Source organism: Hyalella azteca, unplaced genomic scaffold, assembly GCF_000764305.2.
Source record: "Hyalella azteca isolate HAZT.00-mixed unplaced genomic scaffold, Hazt_2.0.2 contig17590, whole genome shotgun sequence".
NCBI classification, from domain to species: domain Eukaryota; kingdom Metazoa; phylum Arthropoda; class Malacostraca; order Amphipoda; family Hyalellidae; genus Hyalella; species Hyalella azteca.
This window is the reverse complement of record NW_025947367.1, coordinates 406,834-424,132: the sequence shown is the minus strand read 5'-3', so window position 1 is coordinate 424,132 and position 17,299 is coordinate 406,834. Positions and strand designations below refer to the sequence as shown.

The 17,299-nt window shown below is 39.9% G+C and overlaps 1 protein-coding gene across 1 annotated transcript in view; it reads left to right on the top strand.

Annotated features, from left to right (window-relative positions):
- The window catches only part of LOC108668431, a gene marked incomplete at its 5' end in the record, with an annotated part of 32,417 nt that extends 15,589 nt beyond the window's left edge, over positions 1-16,828 (top strand). Inside the window, 3 exons of the mRNA XM_018155657.2 lie at positions 12,424-12,585; positions 13,258-13,323; positions 13,505-16,828. Of these exons, the coding sequence (XP_018011146.2) occupies positions 12,424-12,585; positions 13,258-13,323; positions 13,505-14,500 (1,224 nt within the window). The remainder of the gene's footprint in view (positions 1-12,423; positions 12,586-13,257; positions 13,324-13,504) is intronic.
- Positions 16,829-17,299: the final 471 nt, after the last annotated feature.

The following is a 17,299-nucleotide window of genomic DNA, read 5'->3' as shown; positions in this document are numbered from 1 at the left end:
AGGGCTGCCGACATCGATCGATCTTTCAATATGGCGACCTAATTAGGCGAGTCGATATGCTGGCTTAATGAGAGGATTTAATTGGACCGGCCCGAGTTCACGATTGAAGTCAAACGCATTTGCTCTCCCAGTCATTTTACTCATAGGGAATTTCTGCTAACAACCGATGCTCTGATACAGCTCGGCGGTCTGTGTATATCACCGGTGATCATTAATAGGGCTCAGTGATGGTGCCTGTTATAGCTTAATGGTACTACATCCATAAATGAATATTTAGGCTCCTAATGAAGCACCCGGTGAGAGTTCTACTACTTTCGGTCAATAATATACTTCAATCTAGAATATTATTCGAGTTTTCGACTATTCACCTAATCCGTCGTCGTTCATTGTGCCGCAGAATTGGTCTGTTTGAATCGGCGAAAGAATAACGTGACTTTCGATTGCTTTATTATAGATTACTTCAAGGAAGTATTTTTTTTTTCTTTCAAGAAGGAAAAGTCTATATTTATGTGTAAAGTTTTCTATGTGTGGTAGGGGCTGTTCTAGTGCGTATCCATGAAACTTATCGTGTCGGGATATCGCATTTCATTCTTCAGAGGAGAATAGGAAAGGATTTGCCTAAAAAGTGGAATCGGATGTTACAATAGATAAATTAATTTACAATTTGCAAAATAGTTTTTACATAATTGGAAACGAAAGTAAAATGGGAATCCTATCCTTTGTGTAGAATATCGGTTTGGAGGCCTCCTATTTTAACGAGATATTTGATATTAGGGTAATGACGAGATATTATGGCATAATGATAGTATTAGGGTAATGATATTATTAGGGTAATGACGATATGTTAAGGTAATGGCGGGATCTGAGCAATTAGATTATAAATTTTCACGGATTATAATGCATGGGCTATAATTTTATGATGAACTTTAGTTTAAACCGCCGATGAGCGAATTAAGAATTGGAAAATATATTTTCAACATGAAAATCATTGGACAAAACCATTTTGAAAAAATATCTTCTAATTGAAAGTTCTCGTGGAGTATTATATATAAGTACGGATGATGTCAACGCACTATCGAGATTATTGTAGTGGGCATCCCGCTAAGGTACTCAGCTCATATTGCGGTCATCATACCATGACTTTTGCGCTAGAGTTTAACAGCTTCTTATTGAGCTCTTAGTATAATTGCCTGCGATGTATTAAGAGGTTTCATGACGAAACGACTTTGTAAACTGTGCTCTGATTTTATTGCAAGGTCGTGGATCATCGGGATGATCTCACTTGTTTGGATTGGATTTGTAAATCACGAAGGATATCATATCATCGATTTGTGCAATTCATCTCGACTCAGCATGGCTGAGCCACCGCCTCACATGTAACGAAAATCTTGGCACAAGTTTTTGTTTTCTGCTCTCTGTATGACACGGAAAAATTGCCGTCGTTAAGTCGAAGGAGGGATCATACGTCGGGGCCGCTGGGAGGCTTGATGGCTGCTATTCATCTCTTTCCTCCATTTATTTCATTGATCTTATGTGCTATTGGTTTTGGCGTGGTATAATTTTTCGGAAGTGTTTCAAATTTTTCTCCTCTGTGCTGTTGAATCTTGCAATCCCATAAGATTTTTAAGTAGAGTACATAACTGAGATTATTCCATTCTACTTTATCTCATGCTTAAGGAGAATAATGTTCTCCTAGGGTAATTTTTCATCGCTGCTGTGGAATTATCGAGCGAACATTTAAAAGACAGTTGAACGCTCATCTATTGACGTACTTTTTTGACCGCTACCTTTGTTTCTAGACATGATCATGGAGAAGTAAATGGTTCAGGATGACCCATTTTAGGGAGTTAACGGCTTGCTCGATCTGTTACTCCTTCGTTACACACTTGCTCCTTGTGGGTCATTCTGACCTACTTCGGCCCTCAAACCAGCGCCATGTTTAACTCAAATGAGTCACGGCGGGGTTGGAATGAATGACCACACAGAGGGGAGAGGGTGCGCTTATTTTTCAACCAGCCTTTGACTCATACATGTTGGTCATCTTGGCTCATCCCTCCTGACCATTATAGTTCATTTTACAGGACCAGACACGCACTCCTGAGTTCTGACCATTACAGAACTCCCTATTATACGGCCAGCGACCAGCGCCTGATCATTGTGGTTTAATACAGCGACCAGGAACATACATGTCCATAGTCGTCTTCCTCGCCTTTGAATTTCGTTGTAGTTTTGAAACATGTTGCCAGGGACCGACTATTGCTCATTTAGTCACTTACATGTAGCCAGGCACCATATCCCATTCTCAATACATGTTGCCTAAGACTCTCAACGATTCTAAATGCAAGTGGCCTAAGATCGTCACTCTACCATTCTAAATGCATGTGACCGGAGCCGACTTCTAACCATGCTAAATGCATATGTAACCAGAGTCTAACTCGTAACCGTTCTTAATGCAGAACCGGTTGCTGACCATTGTAGTTCTATCTATGCTGTCAAGGACTCGAGGGTCGCCATAAAGATTGCGTGCGGCTTCCTCAGGGTCCGACTATCTGAAGCCATCATCGAGCGTGTAACCCGCGACGCACTTGTCATAAAGTCGCTTAGGGAGGCCATTAAAACAGGCAACTCGCAGCCTTCTCTCTTATATAGAGCGGTGAGGCCTGCAGGACTGATGTGTGAGGTCTCTGTGACGCTATACCATCATACTTTATTCACGCACGAGTCTGCTTATTGTGCTTCTACCGATGCATCAATTCTCTTGCAAGCGTTCAATGCGGGACTTAAAATTGAAGAAATTCTCTGGCAATAGGATTTCAATAAGCCAATATAATATATCACGTTAGGGTGTTCAAGATACACACTATATGCAATATGAAGTGACGTCGTTACATGTCGCTATGATTGGTTATTATAGTGTTACAAATCAAAAAATAAAAAGTCAAAAATAGAATAAGAAATAGTGTTCATGCGAGCTGTTATGCTTGCTCTAAAATTTCATTTAGGGATGAAAAACAGAAATGAATTATAATGCGCGATACTCAGTTACGTTGTGATTTGATGTAGTTTCTGTATATTTTTTATTTATAACTACCCGTCAAATTTAGTACCCTCTTAATCGAGCATGTCTGGCTTGATTGACTGCGAAACTTAAAACATGCGAAATTGGACAACGTGACACGTGCCTTATCAAACAAAGTTTTATATGATGGTATAATTTTTCACATTAGTTTAATATATAAATACGGCGACCAAATATATTAAAATATTTATATGATTTTGAATTCGTTGCTCTAAATACGTAGCGATGGAACGACGCTAGAAGCGGAACGAACTGCACAGCTAACGATTCATCGTAAAAGCTTACCACTGAACAGGAAACATTGGGGATGTTCCGAGATAACTACGTACAGCATTAACAACAGCGTCCTGTCTACTCGTAAAAACCATTAATTGTTACGAAGGATTTATTTTCCATCGTAAATTCATATCAATTTTACAAACTTCCGCAAACTTTCTGATAAATTTGCATATATTTTATATGAACTGAATCCTTTTTAGCGCATATTCTCATTTATGGAAAAAATGCACTATTGTGCTCGCCATGTCCGTCTGTCTGTCTGTCTGCCTGTCCGTCTCTCTGTCCGTCCGTGACCTCAAGTTTTCGTCGACGAGAAAATGCGCTCTCTGTCACTCACTGCAGTGAGTACTGAGTTATATTTTTATTATTTTCGTGTATCCTTTCTGCACGTTTGAGATGACGAGACCTAGAGAATTGATTTGGTAAAAATATCATTCCTGGTTTTCTTGCCTGCTGCAAGGTCAATTTTTTTAGTTAGTGACACGTGGCGAATGTGTTTTTAAGCCTATGTTACTCTTAATTGCTTCTCTATTTCACAATAAAATTCATATAATTAAATTTAGTAGTCTGAGAGTCGATGCGGTATGGCGATCTCATGCAAGACCGCTCGTCTATAAATAAGGAAGAAGCCTCCTAATAATACATCGACGCTCACCCTCAATAGCATGCAGCTCGAACTTCACAAATACTGCCAGAATATGTGAACAGACTTACATGAAAATTATCAGTAGATTAATGTCGGCCTGCCGTTGATAATTTGCTCCTGACAATGATCGACCCGAGATTTGCCTTTAAAATGGAGCTTCACTGCACGCGCGGCAGGCAGATCTTGTGAGAGTGTTTGAAGAGCGAGTCTCCCTCTGTGAGTAATTTGCCGTCTTTTAGTGAGTGACAGGCTTCTTGTGAGCGATCCACTAGACATTTCTGCATGATGCTCTCTTGACATGGTCATCAATATGAGTGTCTCGGGATCATTTCTTTACAATTCGCTCGGGATTTCGTTAGAGTTATTGTTTCAAGATTCTGGTGTTACTGGCTCGAGATTCCGTTTTATGGTTGGCAAAAGATCTTATTAGTGCTAATTCTCAATATTCTGGTGCTACTGGCTCGAGATTCCGTTTTATTGTTGGATAAAGATTTTATTAGTGCTAATTCTCAAGATTCTGGTGTTACTGACTCGAGAAACTGTTAGTGTTGTTATCTCGAGATGGTGCCGGGACGGAAACAGAAGGCCTAAATAAAATGTAAATTGAAAATTGTTGAACCATCACGTAATTGTATCAAATTTTCGGCGGTTTAATGAATTTCTATTTTTTACGATTTAAAAGTCCCGGTAATTTCCTTATTTCGTGCTTTTTAAGCCTCTGGATGGGGTGCTCATATTTTAATACTTCAAACTACCTGCAAAAAAATTGTCATATTATCATTTTTTTAATATTCCTGTATTCGAGAATATTGCAGATATTTGACTACTTAGTAATAATGGTTAAACTTAATTTTCTTTCACTGACCTTTCTATTATGAATTTATTTTTATCTTAAATAGTTTTTTGCTTTGCCCATCTTTATTCTCAAAAATATTCTCCCTCGAAATTGTTCCCCTTGGATAGCCAGCATCATCGAATTTTCCCTCACCAGATATCTGCCCCCAACCCCTATCTGCTCCCCCAAACCCCACCCTCCCCCGGATGTGGGCTTTTATTCGGTCGTCTTCATCGTGTGGTGGTAGCCGTGTGTGGACCGTGTGGTCCTTAGCCATGCAGTAGCGGCTGCGTGTGGACCGTGTGGGCCTTTGGGACGCAGTAGCGGCTGCGTGTGGATCCCTTGAAAACTTTAAGCATCAATTTTTTAGTGATCTGGTATTAAATGTCTGAAGTGTACCAGATATATTATTTTATTTTTCTAAGTTAAATTTATTATGTTGTCTTAGTAGATTTTTGATGCAAGAGGCTTTGAGTGTTCACGTCCGCACCATCACTCGGTTATTATATATATATCAGCCTGTTATAGCTTAACGGTACTACTTCTATAAATGAATATTTAGGCTCTTAATTAAGCACCCGGTGAGAGTTCTACCACTTTCGGTCAATAATATACTTCAATATAGAATATTATTCGAGTTTATAACTATACACATAATGGGCTATAATTGTATGAACTTCGGTCTGTAGCGCCTATGTGCGAATTAACAATTAGAATATTTTCAACAAGTCCGCCCAGATTTTCGCGAGTGCGATGCATATACGAACACTTGTCTCTCTCATTATGTTATATATTACAGCACCTGAGACTGTCACTTTTATATACCTGCACGCGGTTGTGGCGTGATGCATATGGATGTCCAAATGATATATTCAACTGTAAATACCTATACATTTTTTTATTTATGTTGATCACTTGTATCACTGCTCGCTGGGATCATACGGATCCTAGCCTCCTGTATCACTGCTCGCTGGAATCATACGGATTCTGACCTCCCGTATCGCTGCTCGCTGGAATCATACGGATCGTGACCTCCCGTATCGCTGCTCGCTGGAATCATACGGATCGTGACCTCCCGTATCCCGTAGCAGTCATTGCTCACTGGAATCATACGGATCCTGGCCTCCTGTATCACTGCTCGCTGGAATCATACGGATCCTGATCTCCTGTATCACTGCTCGCTGGAATCATACGGATCCAGATCTCCCGTATCACTGCTCGCTGTTCTGCAGCTTATAGCCTTGGTCAGCCGGCTTTGAGTGGCTCTCAGCATTATATTTTCATGCGATCTTTCTCTCGCTGGCTCCGCTAAATGGAAGTCCCGCGCACTGCTGATCTTCATTCTTTTTTTTTCGCTTTTCTGTCCCTCGGCGAAGAGAGCGACTCCCCTCTTAGTCTGCGAGGGCAAGAGCTAATTTTCCCCTCGCTATCTCAATAAAGCGGCAGACTCAAGCGACGCTACTTCCCTCCCTCTCTTACGCCTCAAGAGGCAAGTTGTTGTCATAGTGAGGCAGGAGATAATGTGCGTAGCCTCAAGAGGCAAGTTGTTGTCATAGTGAGGCAGGAGATAAAGCGTAGCCTCAAGAGGCAAGTTGTTGCCATAGTGAGGCAGGAGATAATGTGCGTAGCCTCAAGAGGCAAGTTGTTGCCATAGTGAGGCAGGAAGACATGTACGCCACCCCTTGTTTACACGTTCTTGCTATTCGTTCAATAACTGTAGTTGCAACTCACGACGGGAAGTTTCACTGAGCTCACTTAAATATAACACATCTTGTCCGACGACGTCACTTGCACCCTAAACGTAATTTTAGCCATTAATATCACTGACGTCGCACGTCACCAGTGGCTGTGCAGCTGAGCGGTAGGTGCGTTCACTGCAATATGAACCGCTGCTCTCGCCAGGCCGTCACAAAAGGCTTGTAAGGGCCCCGGCCTGTTCGTCTCCAGGGAAAACTCAGAGCTATGAAACTGTGACGCGAGGCAGGGGGAAACGGCGCCTGAATCATTCCAATTCTGTTAAATTCGTCAGTAAAAGGAGGAATGGCCATTTGTTGGCCACCTATAGTCTGCCTTGCATCCTACATGAGTCGCGGCTTACATACGTGTAAACGTATGACGCGTTGCCCGATATTGCGTCCAGGTGGTCGACCGTGTTGAGCTCGACACGACTGAGCGAGATGCAATATTGACGACCAGACACACTGGCCATCGTGTCCTCCATAGTGTGAACACCTCTCAGTGTACCGCCTCTCGGTGCCTCACACTGGCCATCGTGTCCTCCCTAGTGTGAACACCTCTCAGTGTACCGCCTCTGGGTGCCTCACACTGGCCATCGTGTCCTCCCTAGTGTGAACACCTCTCAGTGTACCGCCTCTGGCTGCTTCACACTGGCCATCGTGTCCTCCATAGTGTGAACACCTCTCAGTGTGCCGCCTCTGGCTGCCTCACACTGGCCATCGTGTCCTCCACAGTGTGAACACCTCTCAGTGTACCGCCTCTGGCTGCCTCACACTGGCCATCGTGTCCTCCACAGTGTGAACACCTCTCAGTGTACCGCCTCTGGCTGCCTCACACTGGCCATCGTGTCCTCCACAGTGTGAACACCTAGATTTTTAATCGATTAAGACAGGACCTCTTCCGGTCACACTGAGTCGGATGCTTTTGTCCAGGTTATTTTTTTCAAAGTTGAGTGCACAAGTGAGAATTTTTATGGAAATCTAATTGGTATCGCGAGAAAATTTATTCCAATATATGTAGAAGTTGGTGTGGTTTATTAAAAATTAGTGCTTGAAATAAATTCTTTCGAAATTTTGGGTAAATAAATTTTTTTGTTAAGCCTGAAGCACAAGTTACTTGCTTGCGTGTTTTCTTTAGGTTGATTCTATAATTGATGTAAACTGTCCGAGATTAAATTCATTTATGAACTCACCTATGGAGCGTAGACTTCGTACAGCATTTGATTAATCACAGTAATAGTGTTGATCAAGTGTTCAATAGTCCCCCCAGTTGATGAAATGCTCCAGCTTGTCCTGCGTTCCATTCAGTAGCGCGCAGCCGCTGAGCTTTTGATTTGGCTTGCGCGGGGCTCTTGATTATTTGAAGCCGTGTCGGCTTTTAGACTCTTAACGCAGTGGATGATTTATTTCACACGTAGCTTTCCGTGTGTCGCTGCAGTGACGGCAACGTGACAGGAGAATGACAGGCGACTGTCTCAGGAGCCCACACCCCTTCGTCTCCAGAGACGATCATCTTCCGCGTGCTATAGAATAAATTGCTTGCCAGCCTAAAGGTTAACGTGGCCATGGCTTTATCACAAACGGTGTCGTTTAACCTTTAAATCAGTATCCAAACATGTATGGTGTTTTAATGCGTATTCGGGGTGAGCTCCATCGTAAATCGATGTAACACCAAGGATCAAATGCACAATAACGTTATACAATTTCCAAATCTCTCACAAATGGTTGATACCTGGCATTTGAACCTGCATGTATCATTTAATATCGTTATTTTATCAATAAATTTAATTTACGCTTATTCCTACATACAAATTTATTGAAAAATTACCTTAATATTACCTTAAAGTCAAACATTGAATCACGTGCCAGTTTGTAAGATATTTTCGGGCGAAAACTTTTCAATATTCCTGCCTAATTTCTCTACTGACTTTCGTTCTCCGCGGAGAAGAATTTCCTCCACGAGCTCTGCATCTCCTCGTGTCACTTAAATGTAGTGCAGCGGACGAGGCCACAGGGAGGTGACTGAGCTGTCAATCAGCTGCTATAATGACGAAGCACGAGCTTTGCTTTACTTTCAACAGCAAAACTCTGAAGTGAACGTGACTAACCTGCATTTAAAAACACCGCATGCATGCGTCACTGCTTGGTGGCTTAACTTCGTCTCGCTTATCATTCAAATGAACGTGTTTAAAGTCGTGAAGCCTGTATTCAGGGCAGAGTTTTTTGTTCTAAGAAGTTTAATGAGACGTTTTAAGCGGCGTTTTTTGTGGCACGTTTTATAAACGCCCCGCAAAGGTTCAATGATGGCGATGGCGTCTGTTTTATTAAGAGTCTCCTGCTAGTCACTTGGAAGCGTCCCTTAGCGACCCACTTTACGAGGTTCTTCTTCTGCAACACTCTAGTCATAACGACCGCTCTAATTAGGTCTTTTGGGCGCAATTAAACTCTCATTATTTGAGCCCAAGCTAAGAGTAATCTAGCGATCGCTCTCCTAACGATGCGGCTGAGGCCAGTAAAAACAAAACTCTTGTGTACAAGAGTGGCCGTTCCACGACATCGCTTCGGCGCTCTTGTCCTGCCATATGTTCGGCCAGCCTGCAACTCTCTAACTTGCTAATCTCTCTTATCTCTTGCCCAAACAAACCTCCTCCGTGCACCGCAGCAAATCGATCGATTGCCTCAATTATTGCGTGTAGACTTGGCGTGCGTGCTAATAAGATCATCAGCGAACGTTTATATGTAGCTTCATAATGCTTCCTGGACCCCGGGGCTTCTAATTTCGCAACTGTAACTCGAAAAAATGTGCTGATATTTCATGTTGAATATATTACCTTCATCTATTGCAAAATAGGACCAAATAGATATTTTATTAAGTGAAATATTAACGTAGTTTTGAACGTGGCACCCATTGATTTTTCTCCAATTAGCTCAACTTGCGACTGCTCCCACGCTTCAAAATGTATTGAAATATCGAGCAGGAATATATGGCCGCACGTGTCCTGTTTGCTTGCAAATTTGACATTGAAGATATAGGCATTTGAATGAGCTCAGCCATGCACTGCCGTGTCGCCTTTGTTCATCGAGTCGAAATAATCGTTCTGGAAGCACGGCGTCGTGTAGAATGTTCAGATCACGTCCACGTTTACGCGTTCTTAATGCGTCGGTGTTTTTGTGGCTCGCCATAAATGAGTTATTATCCAAAAATGAGTTCCCAGCTAAAATGAGCACATCAGCATTCTGGGACGGGTCCCTGGGAGGCTCAGGAGTCCTGCGATTATGAGGAGCTCACAGGACTTCGCAAAAATCCTTGATTTGCAAGAGGGAGGGGAAATGGTGCTACACCAAAGTGGGATCAAGATGGAGACAGACTTTATGTGTCCCCGTGTTTAGGGAGACAAAGAGGGGGAGATTATTCTGCGTAACCCCGCAGTTAAGGGAGTAATTGGAATGTCTGGAAAAAAATTGACAAAAAAGAGGAAGTGTCTTCATGCTCGATATGTTGTTGGTGAGTGTACAAATAACACTCAAACAGGTAATTTCTTAACATAAAACATCCTCTTAAAATAATTCAATAAATTCGTCTCGATAATTTTATGAAAAATAACTCTACTCTACTTCGATCGCTGCCATATAGTATTCGGAGGTAGTCTCGGTGTACTCGAAGATATTTGATTTCGTATTAAATACGTGGCGGATTGCACGGTGAAACTAGCTCCCTCATAGTGCGAGTTTATTTTTTCTATTCTTTAGTATTTTGTAAGATGAATTATTTCTTGCCGCCGGTCCTCATTTGCATGAGAGTAGATTCTAATGGAACGTTGTTCCAACCTCAATGAGCTATCGCGATGCTTCAACGACTTGATTAATTTAAACTCTGCAAAACCATTTATAAGTTTTGGACGAATAACTATTAACAGCTTCAACTGTTAACAGGTATTTTCATCTCATCGATGAGTATTTATTGAAACCAATGAATGTTATAATTCCGCTCGCCATACTTGCACAAAACAAGTTCAGCTAATAGTTTTCTGGTGAAAGTTCATTATTAGTTATGTCGCTTTTAGGCTGAAGTTATTATTGATGCATGGCGTGACGCACACGCGATGTGATACTTTAATGTGCTGACAGAAGTTTCTTGCGGTCCAAATGTCAAGTAAATGTCGTCAAAAATCAGGCGTTACTTTTCACGGCTTGGGCATTTTGCGCCCGAGCGCTGCACAGTTAGTCGCTGAGCTTCACGCCTGTTATGTCAACTGAACTTGATGCTTTCTTTCAATGTTTATATATTAAACCAAACTTAATGCTTTCTTTTAATGTTGAAAACTCGTGCAAAGAATCGATCTGAATTCATGTTTTAAGAATAAAAACTCGTGCAAAGCAGCGGTACGGAGTTTATTTTTAACTAAATTATCTCGTGTTATACATTGATCTGGCTGTACATTTAAATGGTGAGGTCTTGTGCTATTCATATATTATTATTTACTTTCAGACCTCCTTATTGCATGGAACAGAACCTCCCGTTTCCTAAGTTGCAGACTTGTTCACTGTAATTTAATTTACATTCAATCTCCAGAATTGCACTACATATATTTGATTCCTAACATCTCTGATTATTACTTAGAACTGTTAAAAATATCCCGCGTAGGAAATACTTCAGCGATTGCGTTAATTGGTAACATTATTTAATTCAGTTTTTTTTCAAACCGATTCCGATTGATGAATTGATTACAATTATTCCACTTCGAATGCTACTAAATTTTCTTTTGAATTCGATTCTATTGAGGAGAATTGTTTCGAGTTTAGCGTTGATACTTGAACTAATTTTTTCACGACTAATGCAATCATCGAGGCCAAACTTTAGAAAAGTAAGGGTCGAGAAAATGTTCGGGGTTTAAGCTCGCAATCTTTAAAAAATTATTCCATAAAAACATAACTTTTCAAGCAATATTCTATTAACTAAGCTACAAAGTTCATGCGTGATGGTTGTTATGTAATCCGAGAACGACATGCTTTATTTTGGTGTTTATTTAAGAAGATTCTTCTGGATAAACTCGCGTTTCATATTCACCTGCTTCATCAAACTCTCTGTTTCAGCTCTGAATACATTCTAGTCATACAACAATATGGTGATCGAGCGACTGCTAAGCGACTCTCGTAACGAGTTTTACATACTGACATCTTTTACGAACCGCGGCGTTTTGATGCGGCCATAAAATTCGGCTCTGCCATCAAAGCCATTAAGTAACTTCCGTTGCAGTTACCGGTGTTGTCTTAATCTCATTCCGCAAAACTTCGACCAACTTATGACGGAAAAATTCGTTAATTATCCAACGGAGCGGCCACGACGCTTACGCTTTTATCGTCAACCAGGGTTGAGTGGCCGGATCATGTGTTAAGCAGACTATCTGTTGGTTTCACAATCCGACATATTTAAATGTTGCCGGGGGAAATTATTCGTTATGTATTTTTTATTATAGACAGTTTGCATCAAAGTCCTATTCGAACACGTCTCATAAAATTTCCGATTATTGATTATTTTAATTTTTGTTTGCACTACTGAGTTCCATGATTATATCAGTACCGATGAGACAATTAAGATCTAAATGACCGCAAAATAATTCTTTGAGTCACTCAACAGAAAAACGTCAATGTTTTTAATTTGATGAGCATGCGGAAATATGTTCATATGTTGATTTTATACATTGTACAATTAATATTTTAATCATCGGCGATTAATATTGTAACAGCCGAGTTTTAAAAATATTCGTCTTGATTGCTAATGGGCCTAACTTATTCACAAAATTAGACGTGACCTCGTCACTAATTTGTTGAACTTTTTTCTTGGCAGGTGAAAATTTGGTTCCAGAACCGACGCACCAAGTGGAAGAAGGTGGAAGGCGTGACCAACGCTGAGGCTGCAGAGCTCAAAAATTCGACCTCCGCCAAAAACCGCAAAAGCGCCGCTGGTTCAGCGGCGCCCCTGCACGGCCTGGGGGCAGTGCATGGCAAGGTTCGTTTAGCTGATCGCTTCTTCATACACTTCTGATTAAGCCTTATTATTGGATGTTCGACAGCGCTGACGATATCAGAGGGGTTCGCATTTTCCAAAAATTAATGCTGAATTCATGCTCGAACACTACCACAAAGAATATTTATTTTTTGGAGTTACGGTTGAAGTTATTAATCAGGGGCCATACTATCAAAACTCGCTAAATGAACGTAAGTACTTACGCTCTATTTTTTTGTCTATTATTGGTGGATTTGGCTTGAAAGGCCGTCAATGATTGGCGGATGAACTTACGATCTCTTAACTTTTTTGAAAGTATAGACCCAGCTATTGTTGATGTCATCTCTTATTCCTGTTAATGTAACTGATGAATAAATGTAAGTTTTTCTTAATGCTTCTTCAGAAGTCAACACGTCTTGAATGATGAATTTTGAAACGATGTAATCTTTTTCTTAGACAGCAATCTAGTTTGAGGTTTGACAGTTAACCTTATATGAAGGATTTTCATACATCATTAGGAAATAAACTGTTATTTTAAATTTTCGATTACTGTGTTTTGTCATTGCATTAATTTGTACCCGATGACGATAAACGTTATTATTATAATTGTTGAATGTTGATCTCGACATAAGACCATTAAATAAAATATTTCTAATGTTTGTTTGCCTCGTCCAGCAGCCTGACGGGACGTCCAACAGGACGATATCTGAAGCCAGCAGCACCCCCGCCAGCCCATCGCAGGTCTGAAATATTCACGTCGAGAATTTAGTAGATATTCTCAAATTTATTCATTAATTTGAAATTTCTTGCTAACATTTAGTGTAACTCCGAACAAAATCACACAACATTGAACTTAGTTTAGATTAAAATCAATGAATTTTTAGACCGGGAAGTAAGTTTTCTTGTTGAATTTATCCATCAGGCGAGCGCAGGCTGCGCCAGCGACGTCTCGAGTGGCGAGGAGACTTCGTCGTCCCTGGGCGCCCCGGACGGTCGCAAGGCGGTCTCGGTCTCGTACCCGCCGGCCGGTCTCCATTGCCAGTCACAGTCGCTGCAAGCCATGCGGCCGGCGAATAATACCTCTTTTTCTGCAGTGCGGGAACACTTCTTAGACTCTAGTAACTCCGTCAACGACACCAGCAGCCATGCCCGATGCGTGGTCAAGACGTCGTTGGATGCATCCAAACTCACACAAAATGAGTCATGTAATAAAGCCAAGGATTTAACATTAATTAGCAGTGACTTGGGAATAAAGTGCAATCTAGAATCGACCGTTGACCAAGCTGCAAATGTCCAAAGTCATTTCAAGAACGTCATGCAATTGGCGATATCAAACCAGTCTCAGGATTCTCCAGATGTAAAGAAAAGATTTGAATCCTCTACTTCTGAACAAAATGATCACCTTCCTGAAGCTTCTTTACAGTCATTACGTCTAAAGGACGACAAAGAAAAAAGTTTTCTTGTTAAAGACGAAGAGCTCAATCATAACAAAGAAACAAGCAATAATAAATGCAACTTAAGCTCCATTCGCACTGAGAAGAATTCCCTAGGATTGCAACCAGAGCAGCGCACTACGGTATCATCAGTTTGTGGCTCTATAACAAACGATGAGAAGATGCAACCTAAAACATCGCCTCAGAGATTTGAGAGCAGTGTTGTTGAGCACGGCGCGCCAGGCGTAGATCGATCATCCGTAGATAAGCATTCTTTGCAAAATAAATGGCGAACTCACGAAGAACATCAATCGAAACCTCCTCCAGGTAAATCATTTCCAGACTTGGTTATGGATAAACAAAATACCAATGAAGTTTGTCAGGTGCAAGCAGTAGCAGACACCAATAAACGGGAATTTCTGGCAGATTCCTTAGCGAGAAGCGAAAAATGCGAAAGGGATGTATCGAATCCAACGTCATCTTGATAATTTCGTGTCATTGTATTCATTAATTGGCGCTTTACTGGGTATAACGCTGTCTGAATTCGTCAACAAAGAGCTTCAACGACTGTGAATGTAAAAAAAAGTACGTAGCTTATCTTTTCTTGTGAAAACTTTATGTAAATAGCGTGTGTACGTAGACAATTGCGTGTGTAAATTATTGCGTGTAATGAAGCGTAGTTGAAGCCGAGAACTGTGCGCTCTGGTGCGGCAGGTAGAGGGTGGTTCCAGTGTAAGTGTATTTATTGTACGTCACAGAGATGTACGAGCTTCAAATGGAAGTCGGTGGAATGTGCAAGGTGAAACTAAATCATCCTCACATTAGATAGTTTAATGTTATATCATCTCGTTATGGAAAGTATGCGTTTGAGTTCAAAAAACAGCTGCCTCAAAGTTTCCTGACTTTTCACTCCCGTCGTGATACGTTCTTAGAAATCTAGCATCTTTGTCTAATTGTGAATAATGTAATTGTTCAGTGCAATTTTTTTAGGTATAATTCAATTTTAAAATATGTTCATCATGGATAATTTATGCCGGAGAAAATGTATAATTTTTATCCACAAAATATTGACCAGCAAGTTCTACTAACAGCATCTTCTGCTTGCGCGCATTTTTATTAGATGTTCCACGGAAACTCTATGGCTTGGTGCTGTTATTTTTTACGGTGAATTAAATGGAATGTTGGCCTGCGTTAATTAAGAAATGAATTGAATGAAGAAGGAGCTGAACGCATCATAAGTCATTATAATCAGAAAATTAAACAAATTGTAGAATTGGAGGCTCATTTTTTCTAATCGTTTAATCTTTCACCTGTGTTCCATTTATGCTGTTGTTCTATATTTGGGTGGTCTGATTGTAATCTTGTCTAATTTGCTGGTAACGGTAATATTCAGTGAATGTTACATACATCGGTAATCGATTACGTACTTACTAAATCATTTCGTTTGTCAATTCATACAAATAAAATTTCTGCAGTAAATATATTGGCCATATCTCAGGCTGATCTATTTGGTCTACGCCAGCTTGCTTTAAAAAGTGACATCCTTTTAATCACTTCATCGTCATGAACACTTCGATTAATTCCTTCCATTTTTCAATCGTGATATGCTGTTATTTCAATGACGGTTATTTTCATAACATTTTTCTGCTGTTAATCTCGAGTTTTTTAAGATCACCTGAAAAATTTGGCAATAAATCCAGATCGTGGCAGTGCAATCAATCAATTAGTAGAGGGAGTGCAATCATCAGATAACGAAGACAGTGCAATTAATTTGAATGTTTCATTTTATTTATGGACAATTAGACTAGACAATTAGAAACACTATTCTGTATGCAATAAATGCATTAAATACGTGATCCCCTGAAGGGATGAAACTTCTCTGGTTTATTCTTCACACATTCTCTATTTCAGTGGTTTAGAGCACTTGGTAAAAATTCATACATTTTTATGTAAGAGAAATTCGACCCTTATTTCAAGTAGACTAAATTTCATCTTTTTTTCAAATTGCAGAAATGTTCCAGTACTCGTCACAAAAATTCTGTGTCGTTCGAAGATAATGTCGCCTTTCAAATGAATGTTTCCTTTATTTTGAGATATTTGACTAGGTGGAGTATAGGTTTATGACATACTTCTTGTGGTATCCGAGTCTCAAGATCAATTTCCGGACGCGCCTCTGTTGTTGATTTAATAATCTAATGTCCGTGTCAAATTTTAGGAGGCCGCTTTACAATATTATCTTTGAATTTGTATCGGCTCAATCATTGAATCAATCACTATTACTTTTGTCCACCAACTTGAACTGGTTATCTGAGAACATGATGAGGGCATATTGGTAACATTTTTATTAATAATCGATAATCTGTTATAGTAACTCTCTAAAATAAAAATGTGTAAATACAAAAACAACGACGTTAGAGTGGTGTTTCAATATGAATTTCATAAAAATTTAAGACATAACAAAAGTGTTATTTTGTTCCACAATGCGTGGCTGTAGCACGACGTATTTCGACCCTATATGCTAAGCGTCAGTCAAGGATGGTGCTCTCGGTATTAACTTTTTATCTTGAAGCGAATGTGATTAAGAGTTTGGATACACGTCTTGAATCTCTGCTTAGTCATCCTTTTTAAAACATGTATTTTTGAATTAAGAAAAATCTGTGTAGTTTTCGAACTTTTTCACCTTGAAAACGCTCACATTTTTCACTCGCCTTGTATTTTCCATATTGAATAACTCCAACCCTTTAATTTGGATGGAGCATATTAATTTAGAGCTTTTGTGTGCAATACGTGTATGAACATTATTTTCAAGGCATTGTTTTCGTTTTGTTTTCCTTAGTTTCCTCGTGGACTCTCTAGTAATGTACGATGCGGTGTGCACTCTGAGTGGCATGACTACATAACATGCCTTATGTCATCATTTCTTGTATAAAGGATTGAACAACAAACTTTTCTTTCAACCTACGCAGTTATTAAGACTCAACCGAATAATAATTCAATCTAATATATATAATAATTCAACGCTAATATGTTAAGACTCAACCTAATAGTAATTCAATCTAATAAACGAAAAAATCTTCCCAAGTGATCTATTTTATAGTGTTTCAAGTTCGGTAAAAATATACATACTCTCCGGAGCAGGAAAAAAATTCGAATTTTATTTCCATGAAATTCACGGATGAGTTAATGATTTATCCAGTCTGAAATATTTTTCTGAATATAATCAAAGTTACGAGAAAAAAGTAGATTGGTAAAATGGTTTCGAATATTTATTTATATATGTTTCA